The sequence below is a fragment of the Cicer arietinum genome, chromosome 3 (genome assembly GCF_000331145.2).
Source record: "Cicer arietinum cultivar CDC Frontier isolate Library 1 chromosome 3, Cicar.CDCFrontier_v2.0, whole genome shotgun sequence".
Lineage (NCBI taxonomy): Eukaryota > Viridiplantae > Streptophyta > Magnoliopsida > Fabales > Fabaceae > Cicer > Cicer arietinum.
In genome coordinates this window covers 66,381,746-66,397,546 of record NC_021162.2, presented here as the reverse complement: position 1 = coordinate 66,397,546, position 15,801 = coordinate 66,381,746, and the positions used below count along the sequence as shown (strand labels likewise).

The 15,801-nt window shown below is 29.8% G+C and overlaps 2 protein-coding genes across 8 annotated transcripts; both read left to right on the top strand.

Moving 5' to 3' along the window:
- Window positions 1-2,306: 2,306 nt before the first annotated feature.
- LOC101500311 (protein ARV 2-like) lies at window positions 2,307-7,598 on the top strand. Of its 6 annotated transcripts, none has more exons than XM_027332394.2 (10): window positions 2,307-2,463; window positions 2,653-2,832; window positions 2,938-2,985; window positions 3,074-3,163; window positions 4,245-4,313; window positions 4,392-4,484; window positions 4,584-4,678; window positions 6,390-6,456; window positions 6,624-6,699; window positions 7,330-7,598. In XM_027332394.2, the coding sequence occupies exons 2-10, from the start codon at window positions 2,746-2,748 to the stop codon at window positions 7,491-7,493; spliced, it is 789 nt and encodes a 262-aa protein (XP_027188195.1). In that variant the 5' UTR covers window positions 2,307-2,463; window positions 2,653-2,745; the 3' UTR covers window positions 7,494-7,598. The 6 variants fall into 6 exon arrangements, with proteins under 6 accessions (XP_027188195.1, XP_027188194.1, XP_073221765.1 ...); XM_027332393.2 differs by having other exon boundaries at window positions 2,308-2,463; window positions 2,741-2,832; XM_073365664.1 differs by having other exon boundaries at window positions 2,308-2,463; window positions 4,245-4,290; window positions 4,402-4,484.
- A 2,465-nt stretch (window positions 7,599-10,063) lies between these two features.
- LOC101499964 (general transcription factor IIH subunit 2) lies at window positions 10,064-14,211 on the top strand. Of its 2 annotated transcripts, none has more exons than XM_073366700.1 (5): window positions 10,064-10,414; window positions 10,891-11,183; window positions 11,676-12,137; window positions 12,337-12,736; window positions 13,838-13,977. In XM_073366700.1, the coding sequence occupies exons 2-4, from the start codon at window positions 10,896-10,898 to the stop codon at window positions 12,733-12,735; spliced, it is 1,149 nt and encodes a 382-aa protein (XP_073222801.1). In that variant the 5' UTR covers window positions 10,064-10,414; window positions 10,891-10,895; the 3' UTR covers window position 12,736; window positions 13,838-13,977. The 2 variants fall into 2 exon arrangements, with proteins under 2 accessions (XP_073222801.1, XP_012569253.1); XM_012713799.3 differs by having other exon boundaries at window positions 10,070-10,414; window positions 12,337-12,712; window positions 13,838-14,211.
- Window positions 14,212-15,801: the final 1,590 nt, after the last annotated feature.

Here is a 15,801-nt window from a genome sequence, read left to right as displayed (position 1 = left end):
CATAAAATAATCTTTATAATTTTTGTAAGCTTACAAGCATATTAATCCCTATATTTATTTATTTTTTAGCAAATTATCCCCTAAATTTTTTCAAAATTCGCAATTTGACACTTAAAAATGAAAAATAGTCCTTCAACTTCTACAAAATTTCAGTTTTGGCCTACATATAATTTTTATTTTTCCTCAAATTTTTTGAAATTTATAGAAAAATAATTTAATTTTAAAAGAACAATTATTTTATGCAAAGAAAAAAAACTTAGAAATGAAAGAAATTTAATTGATATATTTGAATTATTTAAAATTTTAATTTTCTTATAATTTCCAATTACTCTGTCCAAATACATTTTAAATGTAATTTGAATAAAAATTAAATATTTTTAATGATTTAACGAACATGATTGACTAAATGTTTAAACATTTTTACATGAAAAATGTATATAAATTAATTATTTTTTGAAAAAACTGTCTTGTATCCCATATTTGTACTTATACTTCATAAATTTTTAAAAATGTTAAATACATCTTTGATTTTTTTTACTATTTTATCAACTCAAATTAAGGATAGCGAAGGTTTCAATTGGAATTTCTTTTAAAGTTTTTCAGTATTATTTAAAATATATATATATTTTTTAAAATAAAAATTTAGTGTGTACTATAATACTTCTTCACAAGTTTTTCGGTAAATCCCTCCTGTACCGGAAAACTTTATGGAAGAGTTTATTGGAAAACTTGTGAAAAAAATTTTTGATACACATCAAATTTTTTTAAAAATAATTTCTTTTCCAAAAAACTTAAAAAAAAAATTTTGAGTGTAATTACTTTACAGAAAAACTTAAATTTTTTTTTCTATAAAATAACCTTTTTACCAGCAAACTTAAAAAAAAGTTTTTCGTAATATATATTATGTACTAGTAAATTTTAAATTTTATACGAGAATAAAAATTTCATTTCTTTATATTTATAGGAGTAAGAGTAAAGTAAAATGTGAGGATATAAAGGAAAATTTTCTTATTTTTTAGTTGTGTTCCGCGTAAATTTCTCCAATGTGGACCCAGGTACCCAATAGGATGACCCAACCCAGTACCAGCAATTGTTCCCATATACGATACTTAGCTTAACTTGCTTTCTTAAGTTTAGTTATTCGTTTGTGTCTATAGAAAAGGAGTCGTTTGACTTTCGAAAAATATAATAGATCAATCAATCAATACAAGACAAAGTGATGGTTAAAACTTCGCTATTTCTGACAATAAAATCTCTACGGTACAATTTTTTGTGGGAAAATAAAATATAAAGTTCTAAACATATTACAAATGTGTGACAACTAGTTGGCACAAGTAAATTGTATGGAAGTGAGAGTTGGTCGTCCTTTTGAGGGTGAAAATATTTGTTTGCTTAATCTTTAAGTAATACTATATGATATGCATGATACAACTTGCTAGTTGCTACTATATCTCACATATCGCTAGATTTGGCGATCGGAGAGGTTAAACATATATGCAGTCCATAATAACAATTTATGGAAAGTAAAATTATTTTATTTAATTTTTAAATGAGTTTTTAAGTATCAAACACTTCAAAAATTCTATTTAATTGATTATTTTATTAAAAAATTCTCAATTTTTATAAAAGATATTCTTATAATATTTTAGATATTTATGAAAAAAATTATTCAAAAATTTGAATAAAAAACACGAATTTACTTAAAAACAAAAATAAAAAATAAAACTTAATTTTTTTCAAGGATTAAAGATAAGAACATTTTCAGGAACTAAAAACACAACATTAAAATTTTATAAAAATAAAGAATTTTTATTTAACCCAAAATTAAAACATGTATTTTTTTAGACTATCCAATTGTTTAAACAGTAAGTAATATCCCAAATACATAATTGTGCAAAATCAGTAATGTTGGAGAATCCAAATTCGTTGTTATCCACTAAAACAACATAAAATTTGTGTTTTCAAATATATTGATTCTTATAGTTGTAAATAGCACCTACAACCTGTAGGTGAGTTTTGTCATTTAAAACACAAATTAAAAAACAAGATATTTAGAATATTAAAATTTGTGTATATTACATTTTGATACAATTTAATTTGTGAAAATATTTTGAACTTTTTATTTCTTAAAATGTATGTATTTTATTTTTAAGAAATATTCTTGAAGTGAATCATTATTTAAAGAGAATATTTTGAGATGAAAATAACTTTATTAGTTTTTGGTGAAGGGGGGCGTATAATAAAAAATTAAAGTGTAAAAAACAAACCAACTACGCATATACCATTGAGAGCCCATTAAGCAATGGCCCAGTTTTCCAAATCCCACATTTCAGCGACTTGCACGTGTTAGTTGGTTCCGTTCCACGACCAGCGTGTCTTGTAGCATCCACTGAAGAAACAGCGGTAAATATTTTCAATCACACATTGAGTTGTAAAGTTCACTCTTCAAATATAATTTGCAAGGTAATCCTTACTCTTTTTCATTTGTTCAGTTATTTATTTATTTATTTAATTAAATATTATATGTTAGTTCTGTGTTTAAAATTTAATTGTATAATCTAATAGCTTAGATTGCTATGCATATCAATTTTCTTGTTGGGATTTTTCTTATTCAGAATCAAAAGTTGAGGTATTTTTATTTTTTGTTTGTAGTAGCTAAGAGTGTTCCAGATTCATAAAATGGTGACAATTATGAAACTGAAATTTTGATTGAAGTTTGGTTTGTGGATTGAAATTTCAGAACCAATGGGTTACAAATGTATTCAGTGTGGTTTTACCATCAAAACACTTTATCTTCAGTATTCACCGGGTAACATTCGCTTGATGAAATGTGTAAGTCTTTTTTTATAAAATAATATTTAATACATGATTGTTCTTTTCATTTTGCTTTGAATGTCTAAATAGTGAATTGATTTTTTGACTCTTTTGTAATGATAGGATAATTGCAAGGCTGTGGCAGATGAATACATAGAATGTGAATTCATGGTGCTTAGATCCTCTTCATGTCACTGGTTTAAAAGTTGAAATCTTTGTTTTTTTTTAAATTCTCATTTTCTTTTCTTCCCTTTTGCAGATTATTGTAATAGATTTAATACTTCACAAGCCCAAGGCCTATAGACATCTACTTTACAATGTCATCAATCAAGAAACTTTGAAGTTTCAGGTATATGAGATTCTCCATGACTTGTCTTGCGCCGTCGTTCTGTATAATTACTTTATTGTCTGAGCTTTGTTGTTCTGATGTATATTTAGGGGTCATTTACTTTGAGAAAACATTTCCTATTTTGATTTCCTAAATTTGTGTTAATTTTACTCGTTAATAAGAAAGTTAAAGATTTTTTAAGTGAACAATTATCTACATTTGTAGAAACAATAAAAGTGTCAAAAAATTGTTTTCATAAATGCATCTTCATCAACTAGCATTTTATCTTATCTCCATTACAATGGTTTGCTTCAAGAAACTCTCATCAATGTAAAATGAACATACATTTTTGTAAATGAAAACAAAAAATATTTCTCAAAGTAAACGGCTCCTTAGTGATTGACAAATTGTTTTTTACAGCGTTGAATGTTGCAACCATCCCCTTGTTTGTTTTGTTTTTGAATAAAATGGCAATCTCATAAATTTCATTCAGCATCATTGCTGACTAGTGTATAAGGCATTATTGTTGTTATATGTTGTCTGATAATAACAACAGTTAGAGTTTATAAAAAAAAAAAAAACAGTTAGAATTCAGTTTTTGGCCTTGACTGAACTCCACAAAATCAGTTTGTAAGACGAGAACTGCCCAAGTCCTATAATTACTACCTAGGTCATATCTGTATTTGATATGGTACGAGAACTAGATAATTAGAACATCCAATAAATTAAATAGTTACTTTTAAGGAATTCTAAACAATTTAGGGTTCTAAATGTTATATGAAAATATTTCATCAATATTTTCTCAATGTATAACTTGCACTTTAGCCCTATCCAAATGCACAAGGCACTTGTTTTGCCTTACAGTCAAGTAGAACTTTTGAATAATATGCATTTAACTTTGTGAGAGAATCCGTTTTCTAAACAATTATTCACAGAAAATGATTTTAATAGCACATTATTTGCTAAAACTATTTTTAACATAATGCATGCATAGTGTTTAGAATAATTAGATCCAATATATCTATTTATCGTTTTATAGTGGTCTTATGATTCACCTTTTCCAATACTAACAAGTGGCTCATACATTTTGATAATTTTGCAGGGACTACTCTGGAAATTGGCTTCCATTTTTCTTCTTTTTGATGCTTGTATCCATTCTTATCAACTTATGGTATTTTATTCTTTTTAATGCCTCAAGAGCATAAATTCTAGCTTTTGTTTTTCAAAACTATATATGAGGGCCTTACAGTTTGTTGAAGACAAGTGTTTGATCTTGGAATACAGCAAGGGTAAATTGGGTTCATCAATGAGCTACTCCTCACTAGTGTCATTGTGTTGCAAGGTTCAGATAACTGAATATTAAAATAACCTTTTTCCAGACATTACTTAGTTCAAAATTTTATGCTAACTTTGATTAGTTTTTTATGGTTTTCATTGGCAGATGTTGATGGATGTCTTCCTTGGGAACTTTATGTTTCTTTTAACTTTCTTCTTTATGGTCAAGATATTTCTCCATATATCAATCGGTGTCTCCAGGTATTTACTGCTGTTGTATTTTCACATCATACCTGTAATAAAGAAAGGAACAATTAGTTAGCACCTTCACATTTAATTTTGCAGGAAAAAGAATCATATGTTTGTTATTTTAGCATTTTGAAAAAAGAATGAGTAACAAAATTATCCATTAGGAAACTCATGAATCTATCAAAATTGAATTGATGAAGAACTTTATTTTTTGTTTTAATTTTATCGAAATACAGAACATGATACAATGTGGAGAATTAATTCTTAACTCTCAAGTCTTGTGTATTACAAATACATGAGTTATGGAAACCATCAATGCTTTGCTCACTATGAACTGAATCGATAAGTAATTTAAAAATAGGAGCAGTAAAAGGTTCAAGAATAAGATTCACCGCATCCTTAGACATGGACTTAGAGTCACACACACATATTCAATAAAAATAAAAATTCATACCAAGTTCCATATAGAGCATAAAACAATGAAGAACAAAAATAAACTCTAATCCTAAAGGCTCCCTAGTTGAAAGAATGTCCCATCACCCATGAGATTGGTCCGGCAATGTTTGAGGATGTGAGTGGTGCTCATTCTGGTGTGATCTTCTCTCGTGATAAGAGTATGAAAATCCAAGGTATAAGGTTGTACCAAAGCTCTCAAAAGTGTCATCCATATAGCTCGGATCCCCCTTAAAAGACCCCCCAATATCCTTATATAGTTGGTTTTCAAAAGGGGTCCAAGTCAGACGAAAATATAAAACAAAATTGGGCCGCACAAGCTCCAGACTGTGGCACGGCCATGCACATGGCATATTCTGGTTCAGCCTATTTTACCTGTTTCAGCACAGCAAGCTTCTTAGGACGTGTTCGGCTCGTATTGTTGCCATTTTTTGCCCTCTTTTTGCCATAATTTGTATTTGATGTCTTCCATTTTGGAATCCTACAACTCTAGATATTCCCAAAATACTAAGCAAAAGTCGTGCTGTCGGAACAGCATTATGTTTCCAACTTGCAGTAGAAATTTCACTCCTACAGAGATTGATTCAAGTCTCGGTTCTGCATATAAGTAGTAGGTCTTTCCTCTAGCTTTCCAACAAGACCAAGAGCATCTAATTTGGGTGAGCCTAGCTTAAGATATGTTTCTAACACACTTGTATGCCAGGGTTAAAAACCTTGAAAATATTCAGTTTTGAGTTTCTGTGACTTCAATCCTCCTTTAATATTTATGCTGAAGACATGTATTTATCTTCAAAGTAGGTCCTTTTTAGCAGTGGTTCACCTACAAAGGATCTGAATCCATCAACTTTGGAGAAGATTTTGAATTTTGGTTAGTTTATACTCAATGAAATAATAATATCACAAATGAATGCAACCAATTCTCCCCAAATAAATGGGGAAAGTGATGATTTATCATATGAATAAACTGGTCTGTAGTTATGGCTGAGATAAGAGTTTCAATCTCTGATGAAATGATCTAGTTCAGATGCTCAAGTGAGAATATGGGAAAAGTTGGTGTAGTAATTTACACCAACAGATTCACCGATGCTCTCTAGTTTCAGCCTCTAAACCTTGTAATTAAATTGATATAAATAGATAAGGTACAAATTTTAATTTTTAACTTTGTGGAAGCATTAATAGGCTGTTTTTCTTTGTTATATTTCTACCCATATCAATTTGGTGTTTGTAGACCATCAAGATCACTTCAGCTTAAATATTTTCATCTATGCAGGTGCAATGACATTTTGCTTGGTCTCCTGATTTCATGTTACTTCAAGATTTTTCTTATTGCAATGATGGTAATGTCTGCAAAGCAGAAATCTGAGTTGGTTCAACACTTACATTTATTGTTTGTTTAAAAAAAGCTGGTTCTTTCAGTTTCATTGTTGACTACTTCCTGTGCATGTCTATGATGTGTTGTTAAACAAACAATATCTCTTTAATGTCTAAAGTATCTTTCCTGCAGGTCTGGGAATTTCCATCATCTGTGGTATTCATAATTGAATTATTTTGCTTTTCATCTAATGCGGTAGCATTAAAAGGTTAGTCATTGTTGTTGAACAACAGCTTAAATCTATGATTAAACTCTAAAACATAAGCATAACCTTTTTGATGCTTCATGATAAGTTCGCATTAGTAGCTTTTGGATTCATATAGTATCATGCTTCCTCCAACTTCGACCAAGCCATTTTTCGGTTGAGGTTCTTTCATATATATGGTACTTTGTTATTTTTGCTTTAGTTTGAATAGCCATAATTACAATTAAATTAATATGAACTACAGTATATGTTCCAGTGCTTTTCTCATTTGAGAATTAAGTTGGTGAAAGGAATAAAAATGAAACGAAAATCTAATATGTAATAGTTACATTTTATACATTGACCATCCAACAACTGTTCAATTTGAATGACTGCATTTAGGAATATAAATGCAGTTTTATGATGCAAACAAATCGATTTCCTTCCTATACCTATGATCTCAACATATGTCTACATGATCGAAACCACATTTAATTTTTTGCCTTTTTCGACTTTTTTTTAACAAAGTATTAGCAGTTGCTTAGGTGCATTTTGGTTGAAAATTTTCTGTAGAATGGGTTGTTGTAATTTAATTATGATGACCATGTTAATTATGATCCCCATGTTTACCGATGAACATTTCTTATCAACTAGTGATGACGGAATCAAGTATGAGTCGATGTGTATGGACATGCTTCAGTGCATATGCTATCAAGCTTTTTATCACTCAGGCACCTGAGCTCATATTGTTGGGGAAATTAATGCAAGGCTGGAGTCAAATGCCCTTCACATTGTCTTTAAAGTCGACATTTATTTAAATTTTGTTTCTTTTAATAGCAGAATTGTATGGCCAATGGCTATTGTGTTTGTGAACTGCATCCGTCACTTTTTTCTCTTAAATTTGATTTGGATGTTAAATTTTATTCCTTTGTTCGTCCAGTTAAGTAACTATTATCAACTTCAAGGCATAAAATCTCAAGGTAAAAGGTTTGTCATCATATATCAAGGAGACAAATACATTAAATGCTCAATCCTGGCAAGTGGCAACGTAAAGAATGTTATTGAAAACTTAAGGTTGAGCAGCATATTACTTTTCACATTAAAAAATTACAAAAGTAGACCAGGTGTTTTTTTTACAGCCCATGAGCAACCATCAAATTCATGCATCTCCTACCTCAAAATTCAATGCCAAAAATGAGTCAAGTGACCAAAGAACCGATATGAGTTTGGGAGCAATGCCTATGTATGTGGTTACCACAACAAATCTAAATGATTTTGATACACAAATGAAAAAATGTTGAGATAAAAAATAAATTTTATTATTATTATTAGTAGTAGTAGTAGTATTGAAAAAGTTAAATGGTGTGATTTTTTGTATGTATGACTAGGGATGAGAATGTGAATAGGTTAGGCCGTTCTTCAGGAGCCTATGGTCTACTTATAGTCTGATCTATTTAATATTTAATAAAAAAGTTAGACTCAAACTATTTTTAAAGCATATTTATTTAAATAGATTAGGTTTTATTTTATTATTTATTAATGTTATTTTTATTATTATATTAATAATATTATTTTCTATTTTAAATTTTATCAATTAGACAATTACTCGGTAGTCATTCCATATTCAATAATCATTTTATATTTGGTGGTCGTTTCATATTTGGTAGCTGTTCAATTAGTCAACTTCATTATAGACATGCTTATAGCCAACTTTTTGAGTTCATCTAAACACCGTTCGAAGTTTTTATGCCATACAAATGTACAATAAGCTCATACGTCTTTGAGTAGTTACTATGCAGTGCTATATTTTTTTAGTTCTAACTTCAATATCCATATTGTCTTTTTATTTGGCCTTTCCTTTCTTTCTGTAATGACTAAGGGAATGGGTTACGTGGGAACACAATGAAGCTGAAACTGAATGGTGTATGAGTAGAATTTGGAGTGTTAAAAGCAATTCCCTTTGATCTAGTTTCATAGATGGAATCAGAGCCCATTACTCAATAGCCCAGATTTTTATAAGACAGCAACGCAGGCTCAGTGTTGTGTTCTACATGCATGTCTGTGTAAGAAGGATGACAATGGATATTCACAACATAGATAATAGCAATCTTTCTCTATTAAGTTGCATAAAAACTGAATTCGCGGCTTATTTATATTTGTGTGGATTTTAGTTAAAAGGATATTTTTATCTACATATTATATATTTATTTTTTAAAAAATAACTATTGACCTACACTTTTTTTTTTGCAATTATATATAATTATTTATCTTCTTGTGACAATGCAAAAATTATTAACACGTAACAATATTAATAAACAATTTACTTGAACCCAATGCATCATAAAGACAATTAATACACTCAAACATTACACAAATCAAATTTATAATTAATTGATTGAAAAAAGATAAAAATAGTACAAATATTTGCTACTAAATTTTATAATTTCATTTTTAGTCTAATATTTTTTTTTTATAATTCCATTTTTTTTCAAAAGTTTTATAATCATCTATATCATTTTGACCTTCATTATTTTCCATTATGTAAATGTTATTTTCATCTGTTAATTATAATTTTTTTAAACAATGAAAATTCTGAAAAAATATTTTAAAAACTACTTCAAATGAAAATTTGTTCTTAATAGATTTTTAAAATTAAAAAATTAAAATTGACTTATTTTAATAAAAATATAATTTTTATCAAAATAAACAAATATAAAATAACTTTATTTTTCCTAAATATCTCTAAAAATAATATCTGAATGATTGAATATCAAAATAATTGTTTAGAATTTATATAGGTCCTATATTGACCTCTCATCAATATAAAATTGTAAACAAATTAGTCCTTTTATACACAAGTTTTGGGGAATTTGTAAAAAGGTCTATTTTAAAAAAAATATAGTGTAAATAAATAAATAAAAGAGTAATATATTAATTAAACATATATTTTAAAGATTCAATTATAAGTAACAAAATTCAAGAATTTTGGTTAAGAACAAATCACTAAAAATAATTTGAAGTTGAATTTTAATTAAAATAATTATTAATTAGATTTTACTTATCTTTTAACATTAAATTTTAAATTACTAAAGGGCCATTCTTCCTAGATTCGAAGGATTAATGTCCCAAAATTATTTTCTTTTTAAATTTTAAAAATATCTAAACTAAAACCGAGAAAAATTTAGAATGAGTAATCTAGAGTGAAGAAAAATAACACTACATATTTGAGTAGAATATGTAATAAGAAAAGCCATATATTGAATACACCAGCTTGATACTCACGTTACATATAAAAAATTAGCGAATGTGTAGATATAAAAATAGTACATTGTCATTCAACCGGATTTATCTATTTTATGATGTATTAATCATGTTTTAACGTAAAAATGAAGTGAAGCAGTGTGACTAATCAAATACTATTACATAAATTTTATAGGATTTCAATGTAGATCCTCCTTTTTCTAAATAATAATAATAATAATAAAACAAAACGCAAAAAGAAAACCCTGCTCTCTCTCGTAACTCAACCGCCGTCACTGTCACATCGCCGTCGTCTCTCAAGCTCTCTCGCCGTGCTGTGTTGTTCCCTGTCCCACTGCGTCGTTCTTGTAACAACAAGACAAAGCACCGACGATAAGCTACGCGACTGCCTTTTTAACCCCATAGCCCACTGTTTCAGTCGACAATTGCTCCGCCGCGTGGAATCCTACACGTCCCTGCCGCTGCATCCAAACCGCTGGTATATCTCTTCATCATTTCATGCCTTCCACTTTCAATCCGTATCTTTCTTTTGTGAGTATCTCGATTTTAAGCTGTTAGAATTTATAGATTTCAATTTTTCTCGAATTATGGTTGCCAAATATATCTATGAATGTCTAAGTATTTCAATTTTCCTGATTCCACCATGATAAAATCAATGTAGTTTGTTTTACCTTTATTTTAATTCTATCATGTTAGCTCTTAAAATTTCTACTTTATTTCAGTGATAGAGATATATTGTTTCTTTTATATCCCTTTCTGTGTGTGAATTGTTCGTTGCTATCTTTTGAGGTGCTGAATGTTCACAGTGAATGGTAACATAATGATTCTTTTTTAAGTGCTGATGTTTCATTTAGTGTTTAAAAAATTATCTATTGAATGAAATATGATGAAATAATTAATTTACTGCTGCAACTTCTTCCCTCGGTTAATTAACTGTTGCATCTTTTGGGCTAGAAATCATGAATAACATTGCTGGGAGACCACTTAATGGAGTCGTAGTAGAAGATGATGATGAAGATGAGGCTAATGGTGATGGCCTTGAAGCCTGGGAGAGAGCTTATACAGAAGATAGATCTTGGGAGTCTTTGCAGGAGGATGAATCTGGACTTCTTCGCCCCATAGATACTACTGCCATTCACCATGCCCAGTATCGCAGGCGCCTTCGTGCTCTTGCTGCAACAGCAGCTACTGCACGAATTCAGAAGGGTTTGATACGATACATGTACATTGTTGTAGACCTGTCCAAGGTATCGGTTTTATTACTTTACAGTTTCTGTGTTTGCTTCTCAGTTCTGAGTTCTGATTTATCTGGTGTTGAGCATTGATTTGATATAATTGGAGAATGAGTATGTTAGAACATTTCATGTATAAATGACAGTTAAATTTACTTAGTTTTATTTGATGGCATTTCTTCCAATCTCCACGAATCCTTTTGCATAGGCATGAGATACTGTTACTTTTTGAAAGATTTTCTTTTTCCCTTTATAAGTACTCTATACTTGTTCATTAAGTTAGCAATTATCAGCAAAATTTCAAAGATTAACTTGCAACTAGATAATGCACAGGCACATCATAGTCACATTGTTTCATGTGGAGCAGTTCTTATACCTGAAATAATAATACAAAATTGCTTATGGTTCTACAATTACAAGTATCTTATTAAATATTAGTCTTTTCACATATATGTCCTTCCAATCTCTTGACTTGTAATGTAACTCTGTTTCTTACATCACCTAAAGGCAGCTTCAGAGAGGGACTTTCGGCCAAGTAGGATGGCTGTGATCGCGAAGCAGGTTGAGGCATTTATCAGGGAGTTCTTTGATCAGAATCCACTAAGTCATGTTGGTTTGGTCACTACAAAAGATGGGGTTGCTCAAAGCTTGACAGATCTTGGTGGCAGTCCTGAGTCCCACATCAAAGCTTTGATGGGTAAACTAGAATGCTCAGGTGATGCCTCCCTACAAAACGCTCTAGATCTTGTTCATGACAATCTAAATCAAATCCCATCATATGGTCATCGAGAAGTTCTGATTTTATATTCGGCCCTCAGTACATGCGATCCTGGTGATCTCATGGAAACTATCCAGAAATGCAAAAAGAGTAAAATAAGATGCTCTGTCATTGGTCTTGCAGCTGAAATGTTTATATGCAAGCATCTTTGCCAAGAAACTGGAGGAACGTATTCAGTTGCACTAGATGAGGTTAGTTTGTTGATTATGATTGAACCATGTAACGGCTTTTCAAATACAATTTAATGCTCCTCTACAGAAATTATTTGAGTTTTTATAATCAAGCATCCCTTTCCCGACTAAGCATTAAGAATATTGCTGATCGACTTACAATGTGTTGACATTTTTTAAAATGTTTTGCCATTCTTATCCATGTATACATCTCATGCAGTCCCACTTTAAAGAGTTAATTCTAGAGCATGCTCCACCACCTCCAGCAATAGCAGAGTACGCTACTGCTAATTTAATTAAGATGGGTTTCCCGCAAAGAGCAGCTGAGGGTTCTGTTGCAATTTGTACATGTCATGAGGAGGCAAAGACCGGAGGGGGATATACTTGTCCAAGATGCAAAGTTCGTGTCTGTGAGCTTCCTACAGAATGCCGCATTTGTGGATTGACCCTTATTTCTTCGCCCCATTTGGCAAGGTCGTATCATCATCTCTTCCCTATAGTGCCGTTTGTTGAGATCTCTCCATCGTCTCAAAATGATCCAAGCCACAATTTTCCCAATATTTGTTTTGGTTGTCAAGAAAGTCTTCTTAGTCATGGTAAGTATTTGCTGAACGGTTGAGGTTGAGTTTCTTCATATATTTACAATTTTTTTGCGATATAGTATAAAATTTTATTGTGTTTTAAGCTATGTCATATATAGACTAGTATCATACTGCTTTAAGAGTTAAGAAGATAACGATAACAAAAATGTCTATAATTTCATAAGTTATTCCCTGGGATATTATTGTTAATGGAAGTAGTTTCATGTGTGTTTTTGTGCATCCAGATTTCTTCATTTATTAGATTCTATGCTACCAGGGCCTAGCCTTTGTAGAAACGATTAGCAACGGTCCAGTTGAGAGATGGATTGTCTTTTGATCAACATTCTTATTCCCTGTTAACCACCTTGTGTGTTGTTGCTTATCACGAGTCCTGACCTGTGAAGCAGGCTGTTGTGGCTCAAGTTTTTTGAAGGGCAATCCAACTATTTGGCCTGCAACGTGCTCATGATACAATATATTAATGCTAGTATCTTACAAGGCATTGAAGGGAATATGTTGTGAGGCATAAAACCTTAGCTTTCTTATCATCATCATGATGCATCTATGGTTTCAAAGCTACGGTTGACGGTAGAGTTATGCACTTAGACTCCAAATTTGGAAGAGATTTTATTCATGGCTTCTTAAAGTAACATGCGAAAATGGTGGATTCTAATAACAATATGTTAATGTGGGTATTGACATTTTAAATAAAAAATTGGAGAAGGGGAAATTATTATTAATAACGGTGTTACAATTGTCCCAAACGGGATTTGAATCATATCCCTTGAAGTTACAATATAAAGTTGTTACCACTAAGCTGACACCTCAGGGACGATTATTGAGGTTTTGAAGATAATAGTATTTTAGGTTGATTTGGTCATATTTCTGTAAGTATATGATAGTGAAGGGTACAATAGTATTTTAGGTTTTGAAGATAATAGTATTTTAGGTTGTTTAAGGGTACAATATATATGCGTGATTAGTTTCTTTTTATATATAAGCCAACTGAAAATCTATGGCAGTACAGTTGATGATATAAAATTCTTTGCATTTTTTATTGTATTACAAACAGTATTGCATATAGAATATGTTCTTGCTATTCTTTCCTAAAAATACCTCTATTTACTGGTTGTGAAACAGGAAACAAGCCTGAACTTTCTGTCTCTTGTCCAAAATGCAAACAACAATTCTGTCTTGATTGCGACATCTACATTCACGAGAGCTTACATAATTGCCCAGGCTGTGAGAGTTTCAGGCATTCTAAGTCAGTTACTATTGCCTAATGATTGTCATCGACTAACACCCTCCGATCACCTAATCAAAATGAAACAGGCAATGCTTTGCAGCGCCTAAAACATAAGTGTTATTATTTATACAAGGGTGATATTTTTTTCTTTTCTTATTTTATACTGTAACAAATTCTTATATTTTCCCTTCTTTTGTTCTCCGCTGGAAATTGAAGCACATGTAATGTTATTTTAATCAATGGAGGCTGACACTACTGTTCTTGCTAACTGAATATATTTTTAATATTCATTGCTAAATTTGTTGTAATATTTCTACATGTTTGGCTTGAATAGGATGATCATTGAAAATTTAGCCTCCGTAAGATCCTTGCATGTTCTAGGTGTAAATGAGCTCATAAGAGTAACTCAGCTATCAAGTCAAATATCTAGTTATAAAGTGCAAAGTAATATTTATCTTATTTGTCCAATTTAAGAATAAATAAAAAATCATTTTAGAAAAGCTTTTTTGTTTGTGTAAATGTCTAACTGTCAGTATTGTGACATTATGAACACAAACTTTTGCTTTATTTAATTAGTGTACTTATCTAAAACAATTTAATAATTTCTTGAGAAGAATTTGTATAATGTTTATCTTCGAAGTTGATTATGAGTGCACTGAGGTGTAATTTATTTTCCTATTTTTCTTCGGTTGTTTTTGATTGAGTTTATAAAAATTTATTTGGAAAAGAATAAAAAGTGGTTCATTTATATGTTCAACAAAAAATAAATGTAGATCAATTGCTTTATTAAACTTTTTTTAAGGAAAAAGTTTAGGTCAAGTGAGTTTTGAGGGGTAAACTTTAAAGTCTTTATATCGTTGACAAATATACTTACAACAAGTATTTACTAACGAAGCAGTGGGAGTTTAACCTTTGTGATATATACGTCAATTATTTTTTATTCAACCAACTTCGTTACTAAACTTTAGTTATTTTTTTTCTTTCTAGTCTTTACTTAATTTTTCATGAAGCTTTTATTTTATCTTCTTTTAGTTTCATGTCATAGATTTGAACACTTGCTTTAAGTTCAAGGTGTTAACTACTAACCTAGCTAAGAGTGTTCATATCATGAGTCGTTGGTGGCCCCTTAGGCATTAATTTTTTAATTAGTATGTTTAAATATTTAGAAGATAACAAATTTTGTTTTAATATCAGTAAGGTATATGTGTTCACACATTGTAGATGAAGAGAAATAATAAGCCAATGAAATAATTAATGTCAATGTTGTTTTTCTTCTAAGTTAAAATCGTAACCTATGAAATTTATAATTTATCAAAAAATAATAGAATGTTATAAAATTGTAAGCGGTTATTTAGAAAATTAAATTATATAACTGATACTTAATACATAAATATAATAGATGTTAAAATTTACAATCATTTTGTATTTTTAACGAATGCAATATTCATCTTTATATGACTCAAATAGTCATAATTAATACATAAAAAATGAATTTTCATATTATATATATATATATATATATATCAAATTAAAATAGTCATAAAAAAATAAACTTTAATATATACATTTAGAGTGAGTTGAACTAAAAGTAATATAAAATCAATACAAATTAATTTATCAAATATTCAAAATTTATGTTTTTTTAAATTTAAACTTCATGATATATTAAATTCCGTTTTTATTCTTTCTTTATTTAAAATTTGCAAGACCTAAATTATTAAATAAGAAATAAAATTCTAATTTTAGATTAAGTTCAAACTCTCGATTAAGGTACTAAGTCTAATCTCTAAATGAAATAATGTTTTATAAGTTTAACGTATCTCTTTTGACTGAATATTAGATTATTAGAGCTTTTTCT

Excerpts from the sequence above, each read along its gene's own strand:
- LOC101499964 (XM_012713799.3), top strand. The coding sequence starts at position 10,896 with ATGAATAACATTGCTGGGAGACCACTTAATGGAGTCGTAGTAGAAGAT. Across the intron at positions 11,184-11,675 it reads TTGTTGTAGACCTGTCCAAG|GCAGCTTCAGAGAGGGACTT; the intron begins GTATCGGTTTTA and ends CATCACCTAAAG. Across the intron at positions 12,713-13,837 it reads AGAAAGTCTTCTTAGTCATG|GAAACAAGCCTGAACTTTCT; the intron begins GTAAGTATTTGC and ends GTTGTGAAACAG.
- LOC101500311 (XM_027332394.2), top strand. The coding sequence starts at position 2,746 with ATGGGTTACAAATGTATTCAGTGTGGTTTTACCATCAAAACACTTTAT. Across the intron at positions 2,833-2,937 it reads ACATTCGCTTGATGAAATGT|GATAATTGCAAGGCTGTGGC; the intron begins GTAAGTCTTTTT and ends TTGTAATGATAG. Across the intron at positions 4,485-4,583 it reads TAGTGTCATTGTGTTGCAAG|ATGTTGATGGATGTCTTCCT; the intron begins GTTCAGATAACT and ends TTTCATTGGCAG.